The sequence below is a fragment of the Hirundo rustica genome, chromosome 3, assembly GCF_015227805.2.
Source record: "Hirundo rustica isolate bHirRus1 chromosome 3, bHirRus1.pri.v3, whole genome shotgun sequence".
Classification (NCBI taxonomy): domain Eukaryota; kingdom Metazoa; phylum Chordata; class Aves; order Passeriformes; family Hirundinidae; genus Hirundo; species Hirundo rustica.
Genome location: NC_053452.1, coordinates 10,305,382 through 10,323,579, shown reverse-complemented (window position 1 = coordinate 10,323,579; position 18,198 = coordinate 10,305,382). Strand labels below are relative to the sequence as shown.

The window sequence follows — 18,198 nt, the reverse complement described above, 5'->3', positions numbered from 1 at the left end:
TTTTAAAAGTATGTATGTGTTAATTTTGTGTTTAAAAGCATCTGAAACCAAACCATAAAAAAAAAAAAAATGCTGGTAACGCACACCTTTTTGGGAGCCTACTAGTTACGGCTGCTTATTAATAAAGATCTGGATTTAAAGTATAAACTCATTCAGCAGGAATGGCCTGGTATGTGCACAAACTTTTCTTTTTAGGTGTTGTTGGTTTTTTTGTTTTGTCTTGTTTTTGTTTTTAATATGAGTCATATGACTAGTTTCTGTTACATTCCTGAGTGGTTGTCTTTGAGGATTTTAACTTTTAATGACTGATAAAATCTTTAATATTGTATCTATTCTCTCATTAAAAAACAAACAAACAAAAAAACCAACAACAAAAACCCCACAAACACACAACAAAACCAGCAAACGAATCCACAGGTATTTCTCACCACTTGTAGGATAAATACCTTAAATCCTCTTATACCCCAGGTTAACATTAAATTGCACAAGTTGTGATAGAGCTCTAAGTTTTTAAGGATGGCTCACTGTTCCTCAGAACCCCATGAATTATTCATACTTAACCCGTTTGGGCTTTTTATTTCCTCTGATCTGATTTGTTTCACTTTCTTATTCTTAAACTTTATGGGCAGAGAAAGAGTTTGGAAGCAGGAAGCCCTTTGATAGTGCTTTCATTTCAGTTTAGTCATGTGGATAACTCTTTGCAACAGCTGAGCGAAAAAGTTTTCTCCTTAAACACAGGTTTGTCTTCTGATTCCCAGTCAACTATTTCGAGGTAATTTTCTTCTGGAAAGATCCTTCACCCAGGTAACATAATAACACTGATAATGGTGATGGTTCCTTTGATGCTGACCTGGGCATCTGTGTGGTTTTTTTTTTTTTTTTTAAATAAACCAAACAACCCTGACACCACCCTCCTACAGTCTGTGCTGACAGTTGTTGCAAAGGGGAAAAACTCTACAAAATGCTTTATGGAAATTTTGAGTTTGTTCCCTTTATGGCTGGGTTTCTGCTGGTGATTCTTCAGCTGGTCTTTTCAGTAACGATAAAACCACAGCGTCTGCAAGACTGATGAAGCCCGAAGGGTTCTTACATAAAGCCTTAATTTACTGACAGCAATACGGCTTTGCAGTCAAAATCTGTGTTACTACTTTTAAGTTTACTTGCAAATTATGTGTTTGCTGATGTTTTGGATTTTGATTGTTATTTTTAAAAAGACACAAGTCCTTAAAAAAACCCCAAAACAATAGGCTTAAACTTTTACGTTTGATATCCCCTTTTCTGAAAAAAGACTTGTAGTCATGGTGTGGTGGTCCCCACTGAGGTCTGCCTATGTGATGTGCACCTGGGTGAACCGACCCTATTGATAAAGCAAAGCTTGCACAAAATGGTGGCTTGTGATCAAACCTATGCCCTGAGATCTTGGGGAATTAAAACTCAGTGTCCTTTACTTGCCAATTTACAAGGTGATGGGGCTGATCGACTCCTGAATCAGCTGCATCTCTCCTCTGTCCCTGCCTGGAACCTGCCTGAGGTGGCCCTTACCTCTTCCACTGTGCTGTTCTGGGGTGCGTACCTGTGTTTCTGGGGGGAAATTGTTACCCTTGACCTCTGCCAGGCACACCCTGAGGGAAAGCCGAAGTGAGGCGTGGCACCGTGACAGCTCTCCGACTTCGCTGCACCTCCTGAAAGTGCCTGCTGCACCCCAAATCCTGTCAGCGGAGATTTTCTTTTTTTACGTCAGGCAGTAGACCGTCTGATCTCCTACTTCTCTACGCACGAAATGATTTTTAAAAGTTCCTCCCTCGCGGAGCGCAGCCTCGGGAGAGGGGGAACACCCGGGGCTGAGGCAGCTTCGCGGACGCCATCTCCCCCAGCTTCTCCGTCCCTCATGATCTTCCCTGCTTCATCTCCCTCCTCCTCCTCCATCTCCCGTAATCTCCCTGCCCCCGGAGCGCCCAGCACACAGGGACTTTCCGGGGGCCATCCCGCCCCTCCGTGTCCCTGAGGGGAGGCGGTGGCGCCTCAGGGGGGGCTGAGGGGAGGCGGGAGATGGCTCGCGCCCCGCCCCGCGGCGCTGGGGGCCCTGAGGAGGCGGCTGCGGGAGTCGCTCGTCCCGGCCGGGGCTGCCCCGGCCCTGCGCCGATCCGCGCCCCGAGTTTCCCCGCCCCGAGTTTCTCCGCGGGAAGACGGCGTCCCGCCATCCGTCCCTCCTCCTGCTGCTGCGGAAGTGCCCGGCTGGGAAGTTTGCGGCCGGCAGCGGGGGGAGGCCGAGGGGGCTCTGTGGAGGTGGGTGAAGGGGAGCGGGCTGAGGGGCGTCTCCCCCCGTCACTGCTCCGTGCTGGTGGGCACAGCGCATCGAGGGACAGTGTACCTTCTGGCGGCAATTTTACAACAAAGTTTCTCTTTCGTTTTCCCCTCCCTCAAGGTACGATGCCGCCCAAAGGTCCCCGCAGAGGCAAGCTGCCAGTCCCGCTCCCTAAAGACATGATCCTGAAAGACACCGAAGGAAAAACCTGGAGGCTGGGCAGTCAGATCGGCCAGGGAGGATTTGGCCTGATCTATTTAGGTAAAATACTGCTGATAATTAAGAGGGTGACTTGCAAATTGCTTTGTAACTTCCTGAACTGGAAAAGGCAGTAACTTTAAAAAGTGTGGTTTAGATGCTGTTGGTGATCCTTGTTCCAGTGTGGTTTTCTGAGCTTGCTGTTCCTGTTCCATTCCTGCTCGTGATGCAGCATGTTCTCCATGGTCTGTCCAGCTCGTTTTGCTGGATCCTAATGCGCTTTTCTGTGGATCTTGAGTGGGGCAACCAAGGCTCCACTGTGTCGAAGGCCGCCGAAGAGCACTGCCAGGTGATGCTCTTCAAAGGAGGAGTGCTTTCCTTAGCCAGGGTTTTGGCCTTATGCCAGCCACGTGCCCTCTTTCAGTTTCTGGTTATTGTAAGAGTTGTTTTCTGGCCAAGAGTAAATTAGCTTTCATCCAGGAAATGAAACAGTAACAATACTTAGCCGGGTGCTGCCTCTGAATTCACATCTTTCAGCAGAGGTGGAAGTGGTGTTTTGTATGCTCTGGCGTAGATGAGTTTCTCTGCTTTCTTCAGAAGAAGCTGCTGCATTTCAGTCATTTTGTGCTCTGTTAGGAGTGGATAGTTCTGAAATGCAGTTTATAAAGCATTCTGGGTCACTGCAGAGAGTGTAATGTCTATTACTGTTGCTGGCCTCTGTGAAAGGGCAAATCCTGCGTTCCGGGCAATAATGTGATATTGTGTGGTTTGGTTTTTCTTTTTTTCGTGGAAACATATAGAAACAACATGTCTGTTTGGAACTGTGTAGAGCTCGTATGGAGCAGTGAAGAATCACCTGGAAGCAGTTTACTGCTTTATCCCTGAAGCCTAACACAACCCCTTTAAGTTACCGTAATATTAACTCTATTTGGAATATTAAGGCTTAAAACTTAATAAGCGTGTCACTTCTATATACAAATCAGCTTCCTTCTATGCAGAAATCAGCTACACATACAGTAGCAGTACTTCCAAGAGGCTCTTGTTTGGTTTCCTCTGGAATTTCTATAGTTCACACTGTTCCTCACTGCTCTGCAGAGCCAGTGGGAATGACAGGGATTTCAGAGGAGGTACAGAGGTGTCAAAAGGCAGGGCATTTGTTAGAGTATTTACCTTCTTTTTCCTTTTTGTGTATCTTATTACCTTCTTATGGCCACCTTTGCAGCATTAGTTGGTTACGTTTGAGAGATGCTGTGTGTTGGGCACACAAGAGATGTCACCATGAGAAAACAGACCTTAGCATGAGCTGAGAACTGAAGGTGTCTCTGGGTACTGCCATTCCAAAATAAAGGACAGGAAGATGGGAACCTGCAGACGTCTCCCACAGACAGAAGGGTGCAAGGGAACTGGGGATGCAGTGCAGAAAGCAAGTTTGTACTGGGTGTTCCTCTCCATGTGTAAGACCAGTAATGCTGTGCTCCTGAATCACTCAGAATATAGCTCTGTCACTTCCTGCTGCAGCCAAATCACGCTGGACCTCGAGGGTGGCTTTGCACATGCGATTCAAGCATTTCCATGTAGATTTGAGTTTTCTGCCTGATCACAGAGCCCACCAAGGTGATTTCTTGAGGTGTTTGTTGCACTTTGGCTCCCACTGAACTGAGGTGGAGAGCAGTCAGTGGATTAGAATGAGAATACAATCAGGGAATCTACGTATTACTATTCTGTAGATTTTGTAAGTGACAGCATGGCTGAAGAAATGCAGCTGCCTCTTTTGTAATGGTATTTGTGTTCATTTAATCCCTTCTTTCAGGAGGAAAAGTGAATGCTACCTGCAGCACTGAACTGAAGGCACACTTCCCCTTGTAGCTCATCAGTTAAAGAGAAAATGGACTTTATCCCTAAGTATTGACACTGAAGCTTTCTTTTTTTGTGTGTCCACCTCTTGATCTCTGATGTATTTATATTAAAGTATACCATTCATCAGCTTACGGGGTCTTGATGCTACAAAATTCAGCTGTCTTTGAGAACCAGGGGGAGTGAAGTAAATGACAAATTTTTGTGATTAAGGTACAGATGCCTGGGGACACCCCCTTTTCTCTGTGCTATGCAGACCTGTTTATGGAACATCTAGAGCAAGGTGTGAGAGGACCACTAACTTTCAGACAGAAACTCACTCTGAAAGAGCTGTAGAGAGGTGGGAGACAGGAGGTTCGATTGCCTGCCAGGTATGAAGAGCACAGCCCTTTTATGAAAGTAAAGGTTAACTTTGCCAGCTATATCTTTTAATAAGTATTTTTACAGTAGCAGTGTAAAGATTTTGATGTGGTTGTTATAGCTTAATTTCCCATTAAGGGTATGCCATACTCCATTAATCTATAACAACGTTCTTGAGAAATTTTACGGTATCTCTGCTAAATCTATTTACTAGGAGTGCATTTTGTGGAAGAAGGTTCTGTTAAAAAAAAAAAAAAAAAAAAAAAAAAATCAAAGCTTCTGAAAGCCATTTACTGACCCTGAGTCCTAGGATGCAAATGCAGGGCATCGGAACTTCTAATGGTGTGCATGAAAGTAACCACTATCTTCAAGTTCTGCCCTGCCTCACAAATGCTTTCCCTTGTTTTCTGATCGTTCTGACTCTTTCCAGTCCTTTCCAAACGATTGTGTTGTTGATTTGCTCTCATCACCTCAGGTAGAGCTGTTATCTCTTTGATCAGGGGAGCAGAATGAAGAGCACTTGTGGAAAGCTGTGACATTGGTGGTCTCACAACTGGTTTGTAAGCCCTGTGGAGAACAGTGGAAAAGGAACTGAGAGCTGAGGAGCCTTACCTTCTCTCATTTATCTCTCTGATCATAGCCAGTAATTAACTCTAATCTTTATATAAATCATTCTCTAGTCCTGCTGCAAGCACTCCATTAATGCACAATTTGGGCTGAACATTTAAATGCAGAAAGGTCACACAATGTTTTGTTAAGATTCCTCAGTCACAGTGAAACCTGCTGCATCCGGCACTATCTACTTGCAGACTTCTTTCCATGGAAAGATGGTTCTGAAAAATATAATTATATTTTCAAATTTATGTAAAAATGTTTGTTATATGGTGTATTTTGTGATAGAACTTACTACATTGTAAATGTGTTTAAAATGTGTTTTGATTTTATGACGCTCAGGAAAATAATTATTGATAAAGTCATCATTGAATAGTACCCTGCTTGGAGATCAGTATAGCCACTGCACTATTTTTAGTGTGTTTTGTTGTTTTTTTTCTTTTTTTTTTTTTTTTTTTTTTTTTTTTTTTTTTAGTGTTTTTTTTTTTTTTTTTTAGTTTTTGTTTTCCTCATGTTTTCAAGGAAGAGGGAAAGAATTTCCTCCTGAGCAGTAAACCATGATTAAATGGGTGAATATTGTCTTTTATATACTAGCAGTACAGTGAGCCCTGCTACTGGTGGAGGTAAGGAAGAGGTCTGGTGTGGCCTGTTCTTTTAACCTAGGGTCATCGTGCAATCTAAATGCTGGTATTCTGGGAATCAGGCTGAGATGTGGAAGAGTTTGTCTCTCTTTCAGTCTAATGTCCATGGATATTTTGTATAGTTGTGAGCAGGGGTGTACCTGTGTCAAGGAAGAGAAGCATTGACGGAAACACACTTGGTCCTATTGTTCATGCTTTGATTTGCTTGGGAAGCTGCTTTAGCAATTGCTTCTGGAGAAGCCAAGCCCTTTAGGCAGCTGCCTAAATTAAAATAATGCAGCAAATGAATTAAAAATGCAATAAAATGATACCAAAAGATAAATTCAGCATGACTTTTATTAGCTCAATGGAAAGAAGAATCTTAATAGCAAAGCCCTGTAATTAAAAGCACTAGCAGGTAAATCAGGTTAGGGATGGATTTTTCTCAGCTTCAAGACATTGAAATGCATTGTACTTGCAGATGTAAACTTCAGTGTGAAAATAAATTTGTTAGTAGACAAACACCACTTCAGGAAGGGTCTTTTTGCCTATTCACTAATATTAAACTGTACAAATAAAGATACTGCAAGCACCCTGTTTGTAAGCAAACTAAATCATAAAATTAGCATGATTTTGCTGCTCAAAGGTTACTTAGGTCTGACTGCATGGTACAGGACCTGCACCATTTGTCAAGGAGAAAACACTCCTTATTTTACTAGTTCTTACTGATAAGTGTGTTCCTCTGGAATCTTCCCCTTTTTCTTTTTTGGTCCTCTCTGAGCTGAAAGTCTTAACTAGGAAATTGTAATTCATTTTTGCACAGTAGTCTCAAGCCTGCAGAGATCATTGCTGTTCCACTGTAGTGTTCTGTCGCATCACATGTCGGGGATTCTTCTTCCATATGCTGAGTAATGCTGGGAGGTTTGGAGAGCAGTTCTGATGGATTGGATTTATTTATTATTTACATGCAGTGGGGGGTGTAGGAGGAGCTTTGGAGGACAGCTAAGGTACCTGTTGCCTCACCGAGGGCACTCCTTCAGTTGTCTTTGGCACCTGTACCCTACTGAAACTGGCGTTTTATCTTCTGAGTGGGCACCATGTCAGACCAGCAGATGGGCTGCAGCAGAATCTTGCCAGAAAACAGTTTGTGCATCAAGTTTTAAATATTAGAGGCCTGGGCTCCCATCTGAGAGTGCTGTAAGAGCAGGCCATGCAAAACTTTTCCGCCTGGGGTTAAAGGATGTGTCATCCCTTTTCCAGCTTGGAGTAATTAACTTTGAAAGTCGAACAATTGGCTTCCATTTCTGTGGAATACAAAAACTGCTGAGTCAGGATTAAGGTTTCACAGAAAGACAAGTAAGAAATGTAGTGAAATTTCCTACCAGTGCTGAACGCTCTTAACTTGGAGGCATTTGGAGTTACTGCAAAACAGTTGAGCAGTTGAACACTATTTTGTCCCAAAATCAGTTTAGTTTGGTCTGGTGGAAGATAGGTCTTATGGAGGGTTATGTATCTGTGATCTGTATAAAATCCCTCTACATTCTTAAAGCTACCTGACATAAGAATCTAGAATAAAACTTGGTCAAAAATGCTGCTCGGCAAAGAGTCTGTCCAGAAAATGATGCTGCATCTATAAAGTAACAGATAAGTAGATCTTCCTTAGGCTGCATTAAAAGTGGGGTGTAAACACCCTTCAAACAGTGAATGTTGCAGTTTTTGGGAAATATTGGAAGTTGCAGTGTCAGGGAGGGGGAGGCCATGTGCTTTGTTTGCCTTTAAACATTTCCCTTAGCACGTTCCCTAAGTAGGAAATAGTTGAAGTTGTGTTTAATAGCAAATGCTGCTTTTTATTTACGTGTGTATGTTTTGTTTTTAGAATTCTATTGCTTTTTTTTTTTTTTTATCGTTAGATGCTCTGAGCAACATTCCTTCCCTGCTTTTACCCATTGAATTTAACAGCTCTTGGCTTGACTTAAACACAGTCAGAACTTTTCCAGCTTTTTTTATAGGTAGCCTGTAGCTTCAAAAATGTGATATTTTTTGAGATTAGTTTTTATTTCTGCAAAAACTAAGCTGATCTATCACTTCTCAGGGTTAGCTAATGAATAGAACAAAGCAAAAATGAAATAGTAGCAACTAAAGTACTGAAAATACTTCTATTCATGTTTCCCAAACAAACATATTGTCAAAATATCCAGCAGTGGCAAAGACACCAGCTGTGGACAGGAGCAGGGCTGCTTTTCCAAACTGCCAAATCAATGCTGTTTTCTTTTCCACTGCGTAAACTTTGTCAACAAAAGTGGTTCTGTGAGAGCCATTGAAAATATTTCACCATATTCCAAATGTGGCTGCCGCAAATTAACTGCGAAAGCTACAACAAGCACGTTTGAACTGGCAAAGGGAATTGGCACATTCCTCTGTCAGGCTGCAATTGTGCTCTGTGGTTGGAGGAAATGGCAGTTCAGCCACAAACACCCTTTTGTCACCATAGCTTGTTAACATTTAGAGAGTGCCATTAATTAAGGATGTGGCACTCAGCAACAAAAAGGATGAAATTCACGGTTAAAGTGGATGATAAGGCCATAACTGCTGTGCTGGGTGAAACCAGGGAATCCTGGACATGGGTTAATTCCAGGTGAGATTTTTGTGCAAGCTGACCAGTTGGAAATTACGGCTAGGATGTGACTCTCACTGCACTGCTTTATTTCAGAGGGCATTTTAAAGCTGTGTGCTCCCCACTGGTGTGATAGCTGTGACTGTGGGATGAAGGAGAAGAAGGGAAAGCGGAGCTGTGCCCTTTGCCCTCTGCAAATGTTTTGTGGGTGCATCCTCTTGGCATGAGGTGAAAACAGCCACAGCCTCCTTCACTGTTACATCCTGCACCAGTGTTCCCAGTTATGCAGACAATGGTTTGGGTCGTTTGCCTGCATCAACACCTTCCTCCCCAAATGTCAGGGGTTGTGCATCTCTAGTTGATAAAAGCACCATAAGATGGGAATCTGTACATTTGTTATGCTATTTTAAGGGGTTTTTTGCGAACGTAATCTCACCATATAGCGCTCCTGGTACCCTCTGTGAATGCTTATCTGCCATCAGAGACCTCCTGCCTATCAGCACTGCTCTCCTGCAGAGTCTCTACTCACTGTCCTGCAGTCTAGCATTTAACTGATTGTAATATTATAAATAGCCATGTGCTACCACACAGAACGAGGCTAGCACATGGCTAATTACGAGTATACAGTAATTAACTATGAGCTAAACTCGCAGGAGAGTATGTGGTGGTGGTCTATGAGGTATGTAATCAGACTGTTTGTTAAACCTTGGGAGCCTTTCCAGTCTGTTAAGTAGCTATACATCGTAATGAGACAATTTTTAAAAAAATCATTTATGTTTATTTGTGGACAAAAAAATTGTCTGTCTTTTTTCTGAGCTGCTGGTTGAGATCTGGCTGGGTCATTAAAGCAATGTAACAAAAGGTGTACATACGACTTCTGCTTATCTGTATGGATGAGACTGATTGTCCCGGCATTATCTGTATGAGAAGTTTATTGTTATTCACCTATGTGCAGTAAAAATACCTTTTCTCCTTTAGTACACTGGAATGTAACTCATTTTCTGGGGCACCTGTTTCAGTATCTTGTTGAGCTTTGACTTTTCTCCCTTTTCACTTTGTAACCATTGCCGGTTACGTTTGGGTTTATTTTCCTTCAGGATGTGCTTTCAGTGTGACTCCAGATGCATTCAAGCCAGCCCAGTGTAAGAACCATGGGGGTGAAGCCTTTTTGCTGGGCTACCTCCTGTTAATTGCTCTTCTTCATTACCCTGAGAGCTGTTACTCTGTTCCAGATTACCATGAATGAAGCCTCTCTTTATAAAATGTCAAGAAGTCTACAGGGAAGTTAGATCAGCCTCTTTCAAATACATTTATATTTGATACTTCCTTACACCTATCAAAGCTCTGTTAAGTAACTTGATATTGAACTACATTTTCTTGTCCAGAGGTTCTTTGCTGATCTGTGCCAGTGAAGGGAGCACATCATATTTTATTTGGGTAACGTGATGTTGTTGAATGCAGTGAAAACATACGGGATGTGCTCCTTTTACTAATGTCTACTATTAACTCATATTCTGTATGTGGCAGAGAAAAATAAAAGACATAAATGCCTGTGCCATAATTCGCGCTTCAGTACAAAATAAGGTAAGAACAAAGTGCACCAAAATTTCCCTTCTAGTGGATTTAATGTGTGTTCTGAATGTGACTGTTACTTGTGTTAGTCTATGGATGGTTCACGCCTTCCAGAGCTACTGTTTTAATATTTTAATTTTACTTTAATGGATTTTTAGCACAGCAGCATTCACATGGGGAAGTGTCAGTGGGGAGCCTGTGGGTTTTTGGGGTGTGTACAATGCCAGATTCAACCCAGATGCTGAATAGAATTGAAGAAAGATGGCAGCTGAAGGAGTCTGTTCATTGTAAAAGTATTTTTATGCCCTGACCATCAAAAAAAGTAAGCTTGGGTGGTTTGATTGGATCCAAGTTTACTTGATTTGTATTATGCGGATAAAAGGGGTCTATTTTTGTGTGTGCTCATGGTTGAAATGTTTCACACCTGGACTGTTGTTGGTATTTGATCATTATCAGAAGTTTGAAGGGGACACTTATTTCTTAGGAACTGTATTCTTTTTACCTTTTTTCAGTGATGATTCTAAAAGATGATTTAGTCTCATTAAATTTTAATCCCAGTGTAGCTCCATGTAGCTTCAGTAGTATCAGAGAGAGCTGATAGTTCTCTCAGGGTCAGAAGAAAATAGGATTGCATTGTCTGTGCACAGAGGTTCTGTCTCCTGGGCTGTAATTGGCACATGTGGTCAATTATTGTTTTGAAATCTCTACTTGCACTGAGAGGCACAATCCCTCTGCTCCCCTTTAGGCAGGTGGTGGCTGTGCTATCCCCTAACTTAGGCCAGTGTCTAAATAATGCCAGGATAGGAATCAAGGTTCTAGGGACAAATTAATTTGTGATAGAGGAAAGCAGAGAGCTTTCCTGTCTAGAGGCATAATGTAGGTCAGAACTTTTAAGTGGTGTCTTTGTCACGACAGTAGATTGACAGCAAGCAAATACGGTGGTTTTCCAGTTGGCTGGAATGACTTAAACAGGCTGTCCTAATGGAATAGCTCATTGTAGTGCAGATGTGCACTGAGGACATCCTGCTTACTCCTTAATTAACATCCAGGGGAGACTCCTGAAAACATCGCTTAAAATTGCTTCACTACTTGTTGATTAAAACTTCTCTGTGTGTGTTTGGTTTTGTTTTATATTTCTTTGAACTTGGCAGAGCTCTGACCTTTAAAAGCAGGAATTCAGACTATCTTTCATTGTGTATTTTCAGTTGCCTGACTCAGTGTTAGCACAGTCTTTATTTGCAATCACATTTTGTTGCATACAGCTTGATCTCCATATCTTTGTTCCTTTGCAGCATCCCCTCAAACTCAGGTTCCTGTAGAAGATGATGCGGTACATGTCATTAAAGTGGTAAGGTGTAGATCTCATTTCTAAATTAGCTTGCATGCAATTCTTTCTCTTAATTGTCTATCCTTATTTTCAGCATTGGGTCTCTATTGCATGGTTGTGGCTTTTGGTGCTTTGGGTTTTTTATGTTCTTTCCCTGCTTGGCTGTGGGGTATATTTGGCATTTCCAGGACACACATTGTTTCCTTGAACTTGATTACAGCCCCTCAACCGTTTAGTAAGGGAAGTTAGACTATGATCTCAAGCACACCTGATCTCCAATATTTCTGAAAATAGTGACTTAAATATTATCTGAAAGGATCTGTGTTTTTTTATGAAAATGAGTTGCCAAACAACGTTTCTTTTTAACTACTTAATAAAATTAAATTTCAGGTGACATGGAATCTGGGAGATGGGAGAAAAAAGGGGTTTCATTCCCTTAGTATTTCTTATATGCTTTTCTTAAGAAACTGATGTCTTTCTAATGCCTTTTGTGATACCAAGTTTATTTGTTTCTCAACAGGAATATCTTGAAAATGGCCCCTTGTTTTCTGAGCTGAAGTTTTACCAGAGGGCTGCAAAACAAGACCATAGTAAGTAACGTCTCAGCTCTGACTCAGGTAGCTGTAAGGACAAGTTTGGGTTTAGCTACTTCTGTTAAGGACTGTTGCTTTAGAGCTTGAAAACCAGCTCATTTCATATACTCTGAACGAGTGCCAATTGGTGCTGTGGTAATTCTGGATTCTGTAGGTTTTGTTACTTGGGTGTTGTCCTTCTCCTTTCTGGTCAGAAGAGAGAACAGAAGCCAACCAGCTGGAGCAGGGCCACATGCATTGTGTGCACACCAAGGAATGGGCTCCAGAGACAGGCCGGAGAAAACACCCCAAACCTGGGGTTCTTAGCTGCCTTTAACCCAATGTCATGTTCTTCTTCTTATTACAGTAAGAAAATGGATGAATCTCAAAAAAATAAGATGTTTAGGAATTCCAGTGTTTTGGGGATCAGGCCTGGCTGAGTACAAGGGAAAAAGGTAATGAGATAAATGGTAATTAAACCTCAATTTGACTGACAACCCATTTTCAAAAACTGAGATTTCATCCTTTCGATCTGACACAAACTTCCAGTCATGTTTTAAAGGATTCCTCCCTTTTCCATATTTCCTGATAGCTACAGGTTCATGGTCATGGAGAGACTGGGGCAAGACCTTCAAAGAATCTTTGAAGATTGTGGAAGCAGGTTTAAGAAGGAGGTTGTTCTGCAACTTGGGGCACGAATGGTAAGCACAGAGAGAGTGAGGAAATAGCTGAGTTCAGCTAGAGGATTGTCTTGCTAATGCAGTTTCTTTAGGTGGCTGCTGTGTTTAGAATTAAATGTGTAAATGCTATGTATTTTCTTATTTCTTTGGGGTTTTTTAGGAAAAAAGTATTCAGTAGAAAATCAAGACTCCTCTACAGACTGAAATTTGGTCAAACCGATTTTTTTTTCTAACGGGTTAAAACACAGACCATCCACTTCAACCTGTGTGTCTAGACTGAGATTTGTAAGCCTATTCTCACGTTTCAACATGTATTGATTTTTTTTCAGTGTCTGAAGAGTATTGTATTAGACATCCATATTTGTCAAAGTTCACAACTGCATGCCTGAATGCCTAATTTTCAGTGTGTTTGCTGGACACGCCGATCATACAGGCCTGGATTTCGCCAGTCTGCAAATACCAGTTTTGTTTTCAAATGGGTGTAGACTGACACATTCCGAGAGGAAGTTACCTATGTGCTCCCTTGTGACATGATTTGTGTTGTGAAATACTGCTATTGCTGAGCAGAGGCGGATTGAAAACGGAGTAGAGGCAATGATCTTGAATTAGAGAAGAGGAACTCTTAGACTGGATGCATCCAAAGCATTCCTTTAACTTAAATAATAACATCTTTTTAAAAATCGAAGGGCTGTCATAGTCACGTAATTGATAGACTTGTAATGGTCTTTGTGTTTTCCAAAAGTCAGGATAGGGTTGTCCTTTGTATGCATTGCCAAATGCAAATGTGTTTTTTTAATAATAATTGGAGTTATTGTGCCTCAGTAAGGAGCTGGAGCTATTGGTGCAGGCGGGTTGTGACACGAAATACTGGTCATGTAATAACTGGCAGGATCCAGTTATTACATGTTATTATCCAGCTCTTAGAGTTATCCAGAACTGGCAAAGCCTTTAAAACTGATGGAATAAGATCTTTCTAAGACCTTGGTGTTCTCAGCATCTCCTCTGGTGTTTATAAAGTACTGGTTTCATTCTTGCTCTGTGATTTAGAAGCTGGTACTCGGGTAGTTACACAGGGATATCTCATGCAAAGTATGGGTTGTTTATGCTTTGCCGTCATTAGTCCAAGCCAAGTTTGTCAGCTCAACCTGTGTTGCCCTTGGTTCCCCGTCTAAGTGAGAAATTTTTGGTAGCAGGGTTAGGGGCAGAGTGGAGAAGACGATGATGTTCTCTCATCTGTCCTAAACTCTTTTCTAGTTGGATACTTTGGAATACATACATGAAAATGAGTATGTCCATGGGGACATTAAAGCAGCAAATCTTCTTCTGGGCTACAGCAATCCTCATGAGGTGAGCGTGTTTACTTATCTGCACTTTCACTCTGCTGTGTTTATAACCATTGAAAAGTTTTAAGTTTTTCAAATGTTTTGCTTTCACAATTCACATATTAAAAGGAGTTTATGCATGAACATTCACATCCCCTCACAACAGATCTGAGAGTGGCTCTGTGGAGCTTGAGGGCTGAGAAAGAAGCAGGACGAAGCTGTGCTTTGTTCCCTCTGTGTCCTGCTGTGGATGGGTAAACTAATGAAGAGGATCAATTAAAGGACCTAATTGCTGCTCTAGATTATACCATTTAAAGGATATTAGTGGAGATTTAGGATGTGGCCCGTTGTCCTTTCATTCTTGGAAGTTCTAGATTTCTAATATTGCCATGAATTGCTTCCATGCCCTAACTCTCCTGTCCTGCTCATTATAGTGGATAGAACAGGTGAGAAGTATTAAAGTTGCTGTTCTCTAACACTCTAAAGCCAGCCTGGAAATGGAAGTCTTGGGGTGAAATGTTTTAAAACAAATCTTTTGGTCCTGTCATATTCCATGTGCTCTTCTGATGTATTTTTTAAAATTTCTTCAGGTAATAAAATCTAAGTATGCTTTTTTTAATTGGAAAAAAATTGTTTTGGAAAAAAGGACATCTCCAACTTCACTTTAATATAATTAGCTGTAAGCAATACTTCTTTCAATTTTGGTTTCTCTGCTGCTGTGGTAAGGAAACAGATCTTGCAAAGCAGCTCACTGCCATTGGAGGTGAACCATTTGAGTATATCTGCTTTTTTTAAAAGCTTTAAAAGCTTCAAGTTAAATGGCTGAGTCAAATTTAACTTGTCAGCTTTTTGAAAGACATCATCTGAAAAGCAGCATGGCTGTTTAAGACAACCCTGGGTTTGTACAGTGGGAGCAGCCAGTGCATAATGACAGTTTATGGTGGGCGTTCTGCTGAATCCAGAGGAAGAGGCTCTTTAGAGCCAAAACGATCTGCAACCATTAGCATAACTCAAATGACTTTTCTTTTGTTTTGGCTATTGTGTATTTTTATGACGGCAAGAAATGCTGCTGTTTTTCACATTGCAATCGCTTTGGAAGTGTCCACTTACAGTAATCATAAAATGTTAAGGCTTGGAGCTGACTTGGAGCTGGGCAGATTGCTGGGTGATTTTCTGATTTGTTTCATGTGTTATTTGTGTGAAGATTGTGCTATACTTGTAATTTGTTTTAATGATAGTGAATTCAGAGAAGTTAAAAATAAGGTACTTGTGAGTTACTGGACAAAGGCTTTAGGGTTTATTAAATAAAAGAAATCAGTAAATGCTCCAGTTTGGGTAGCTCCTAACTCAGCATGTGCAAAGTATACGTCACTGCTGGGAGGCTTGATGTAGAATTTTGTTTCAGCAAAATTTCTCTTCCACTGAAACTATTCTATAAAACATTTTAAAATGTTCCCATTCTAGTTCAGAAGTGCTAATGGGGGAGAATTTCTAATATTTGCTTGCATTTCTATGGTATGAATGAAACTTTCATTCCTGTATGTGTGAAGTGTTTGTGCCACCTTTCTCTCCCTGCAAACACAGTGAGTAACTTGATTGCCTTGGTCTTGGTTGTTTGATTTTTTTTCAAAAGGTAAAATGATCAACCTAATCTCATAAATAGAGAGTGAGAGCATCTAGCCTGTGGCAAACTCCAACTCATGAATACAAGCCCAGGGGCTTCTGTAGCTCCAGTGGGAGCTGGCATAATAAAACTGCCTGACCTAACAATTTCTGTGGTGAGATTTTTCGAGGATTTAATGCCAGTGGGTTCTTTCTCTTTAGGGTCTAGGATTTTAAGAGAATGTAAATTTTAAGTATTCTTGAACTAAAAAAAAAAAAAGTTTTTAAAAGAAACCAAAACTTTGGTAAAGAGAGCTAAGTCTCTGTTTGAAGAAGCAGGTGTACCTTTATACTAAACTTTATCTTTTTTTGCAACCACAGAAAGTCAGGGACAAATTTGCATGTAAGAATACACATCAACAGTTACTAAATGACAGAAAAAATGCAATTTTCCCAGGTTACACTTCCTGCTGCTGGTCTCTCTTCTGTAAATTAACCTGGTGAATTTACAGCATAGCCAATAAATAAGAGTCCCCTTTCTGAAAGGGCGTGTGAAATCCATGCTGCTGTCCCCTACTTTCTGTGGCATGGCAGAGAAACAAATAAAGTAAAGGTGCTGTCGCTGTGTGACCTCCAAATGATGGTTAGAAATGGGGAGAGGCTCCCAATGGAGTGACCTCGAAGAGCTGCAGATGTGCTCAGCAGGAGGCAGCGAGGCCATTCCCTGAGTTACAGGTCACAGGATCAATTCTGCAGTCAATGGGTCTGAGCACGGACCTGCACGGGGACTGCCACAGCAGCAGTGACGGACCGAGGGAGTGCACAGCCCATGAATCTCACAGCGGCCTCAAAGGAAACTCCGAGTGATCAGGGCTATAAATTGCAGGTGAAGCACGGTCTTGGGGCTGTGGAGAGTTAAAGATAATTCGGTGCGTGGTCCTAACAGTTTGTATGATAAAGCAGAGCAAGCAGCATTGCTAGAGACTCTGAAAGAAACTCAGATCCATTCATCTCATTTAAATGGTGACACTATTAAGAGGGACAAATGTGGTCACCAGACAAGAGCTTAAAATCTGCATTTTAAATAAATAAGTTTGGGAGAGCACCTCTTGCATGCAACTACCTTGCAGTGTTTTTTTCCCTTGGATTTTATGAGCAGACGTGTTGCAATGTTGCAGACTCAACTCTGTTTGGGTTTAAAAGCTGTGAATTTTAGTGGCATTTGCACTTCAGTCCTGATTTTAAGCATTTCTGAGACAAGACAGTTAGAATATTATAGAACTCTGACTTGATTATCAGAAGAATACAAAATTGTTTCAGAAGATTCAGAAATCATGCATTGATCTTATGGGAAAAAGTTGCATGAAAGCTATTCTGACTTCAAGCTGCTTTTCATTGTGAGGTGAATCGTTGTGATTCCTGCTTTTTTAGCCCACTGGGACAGACTTGCTAAAGTGCAAGATGAATTGAGAAAAATTCAAATCTTTTTTGTTTTCCTTCAGGGCAGGGATGCCCTGTGCCCCTCCTCTCTCTCCATTGGTAACCTGCTTTCCTCCTTCCTTGGCATTTGTTTGTGAAAGGTGCTCTTTCTGTCCTAATCACAAACTTCACACTTTCTGTCCCAAAATTGGCCTCAGTCTGCCTTTACCCTTTTTGTAGTCCAGTGTCCAACTGAACCTGACAGCACTCTGGCCATTAGCAAGCAATCTGCCTCTTATTAAGGGGTGTCTACTTAATTATTTACAGGCATAATGTAAACCTAGGAATGGAAACATGGAGAAAATCGCTGTACTGTCATCCTTCCAGCAGTAAATCTCCTGCTCTGTCCTTCAAGATAAAGGGAATACCATGAGAATCCAAAGGGCCAGGCTAATAACCACCCAGCTCAGTGCAATTAAATATCATCATGTGTACAAGTTGTAAGAACTGTGTCTGTTTAGCAGATATTTAGAACTTCAGACATCAGGCAGTGTGAGGGAGTCATGCACAAAAAGGGCAGAGGATGGCTGAAACTGTGGCTGGCTGCTTGTGCTCACAAATAGTTATTTGTGCCTGTGATAATTCACTTGAACAAGATGGGCACATTTAGGTGTGCGTGAAATTAAAGGTGAAGACTTTAGAAATCTGGCTCATGGTTTGTCACAAAAAGCTATTAATAACAGAACCATGCTAAGCACTGCAGAGCCTGGTGCAGACTGGGATGTGTAAAGGAGAGAAACCTGAACAAAAACAAGAGTTAAAATAAGTAAGTGAGTGGGAAGGAGCGTACAGTGTACCACAGCCAAACCCAGCTGTTCTGTGCTTATGTCCCTGCTGCACCTTCATCATCCATGATACCTTTTCTTATTCTGGTGTCTTGTTTGTCTTGTTTGCTCTGTTTTGTTCTTTATTTTTTGTCCTTGTTTGGTTTTTTGTTCCCAAAAAAAGCATGCAGATAGAAAAAATTTCTGTTATTGAAACACACACTAAAACTGCCTTAAGTTTTTTCAGTGTTCTTTAATACTCACCTGCTTTTTCCCTTCTCTATATCCTTAAAAAATCCACAACTATAAACTCTAAA

General features: G+C 41.3%; 1 protein-coding gene across 8 annotated transcripts in view; it reads left to right on the top strand.

Moving 5' to 3' along the window:
• The window catches only part of VRK2 (VRK serine/threonine kinase 2), a 39,179-nt gene that overhangs the window by 191 nt on the left and 20,790 nt on the right, over nucleotides 1–18,198 (top strand). For 3 of the 8 annotated variants that reach the window (XM_040059016.2, XM_040059024.2, XM_040059023.2), the window contains exons 2-9: nucleotides 739–804; nucleotides 1,464–1,565; nucleotides 2,426–2,566; nucleotides 11,428–11,483; nucleotides 11,983–12,052; nucleotides 12,402–12,489; nucleotides 12,627–12,735; nucleotides 13,969–14,061. In XM_040059016.2, coding sequence (XP_039914950.1) covers nucleotides 2,431–2,566; nucleotides 11,428–11,483; nucleotides 11,983–12,052; nucleotides 12,402–12,489; nucleotides 12,627–12,735; nucleotides 13,969–14,061 — 552 coding nt within the window. In that variant the 5' untranslated portion in view covers nucleotides 739–804; nucleotides 1,464–1,565; nucleotides 2,426–2,430. Of the gene's footprint in view, nucleotides 1–51; nucleotides 170–738; nucleotides 805–1,463; nucleotides 1,566–2,096; nucleotides 2,287–2,425; nucleotides 2,567–11,427; nucleotides 11,484–11,982; nucleotides 12,053–12,401; nucleotides 12,490–12,626; nucleotides 12,736–13,968; nucleotides 14,062–18,198 lie in introns of those variants that run through there. The other 5 variants (XM_040059017.2, XM_040059019.2, XM_040059018.2 and 2 more) reach the window with 5 other exon arrangements.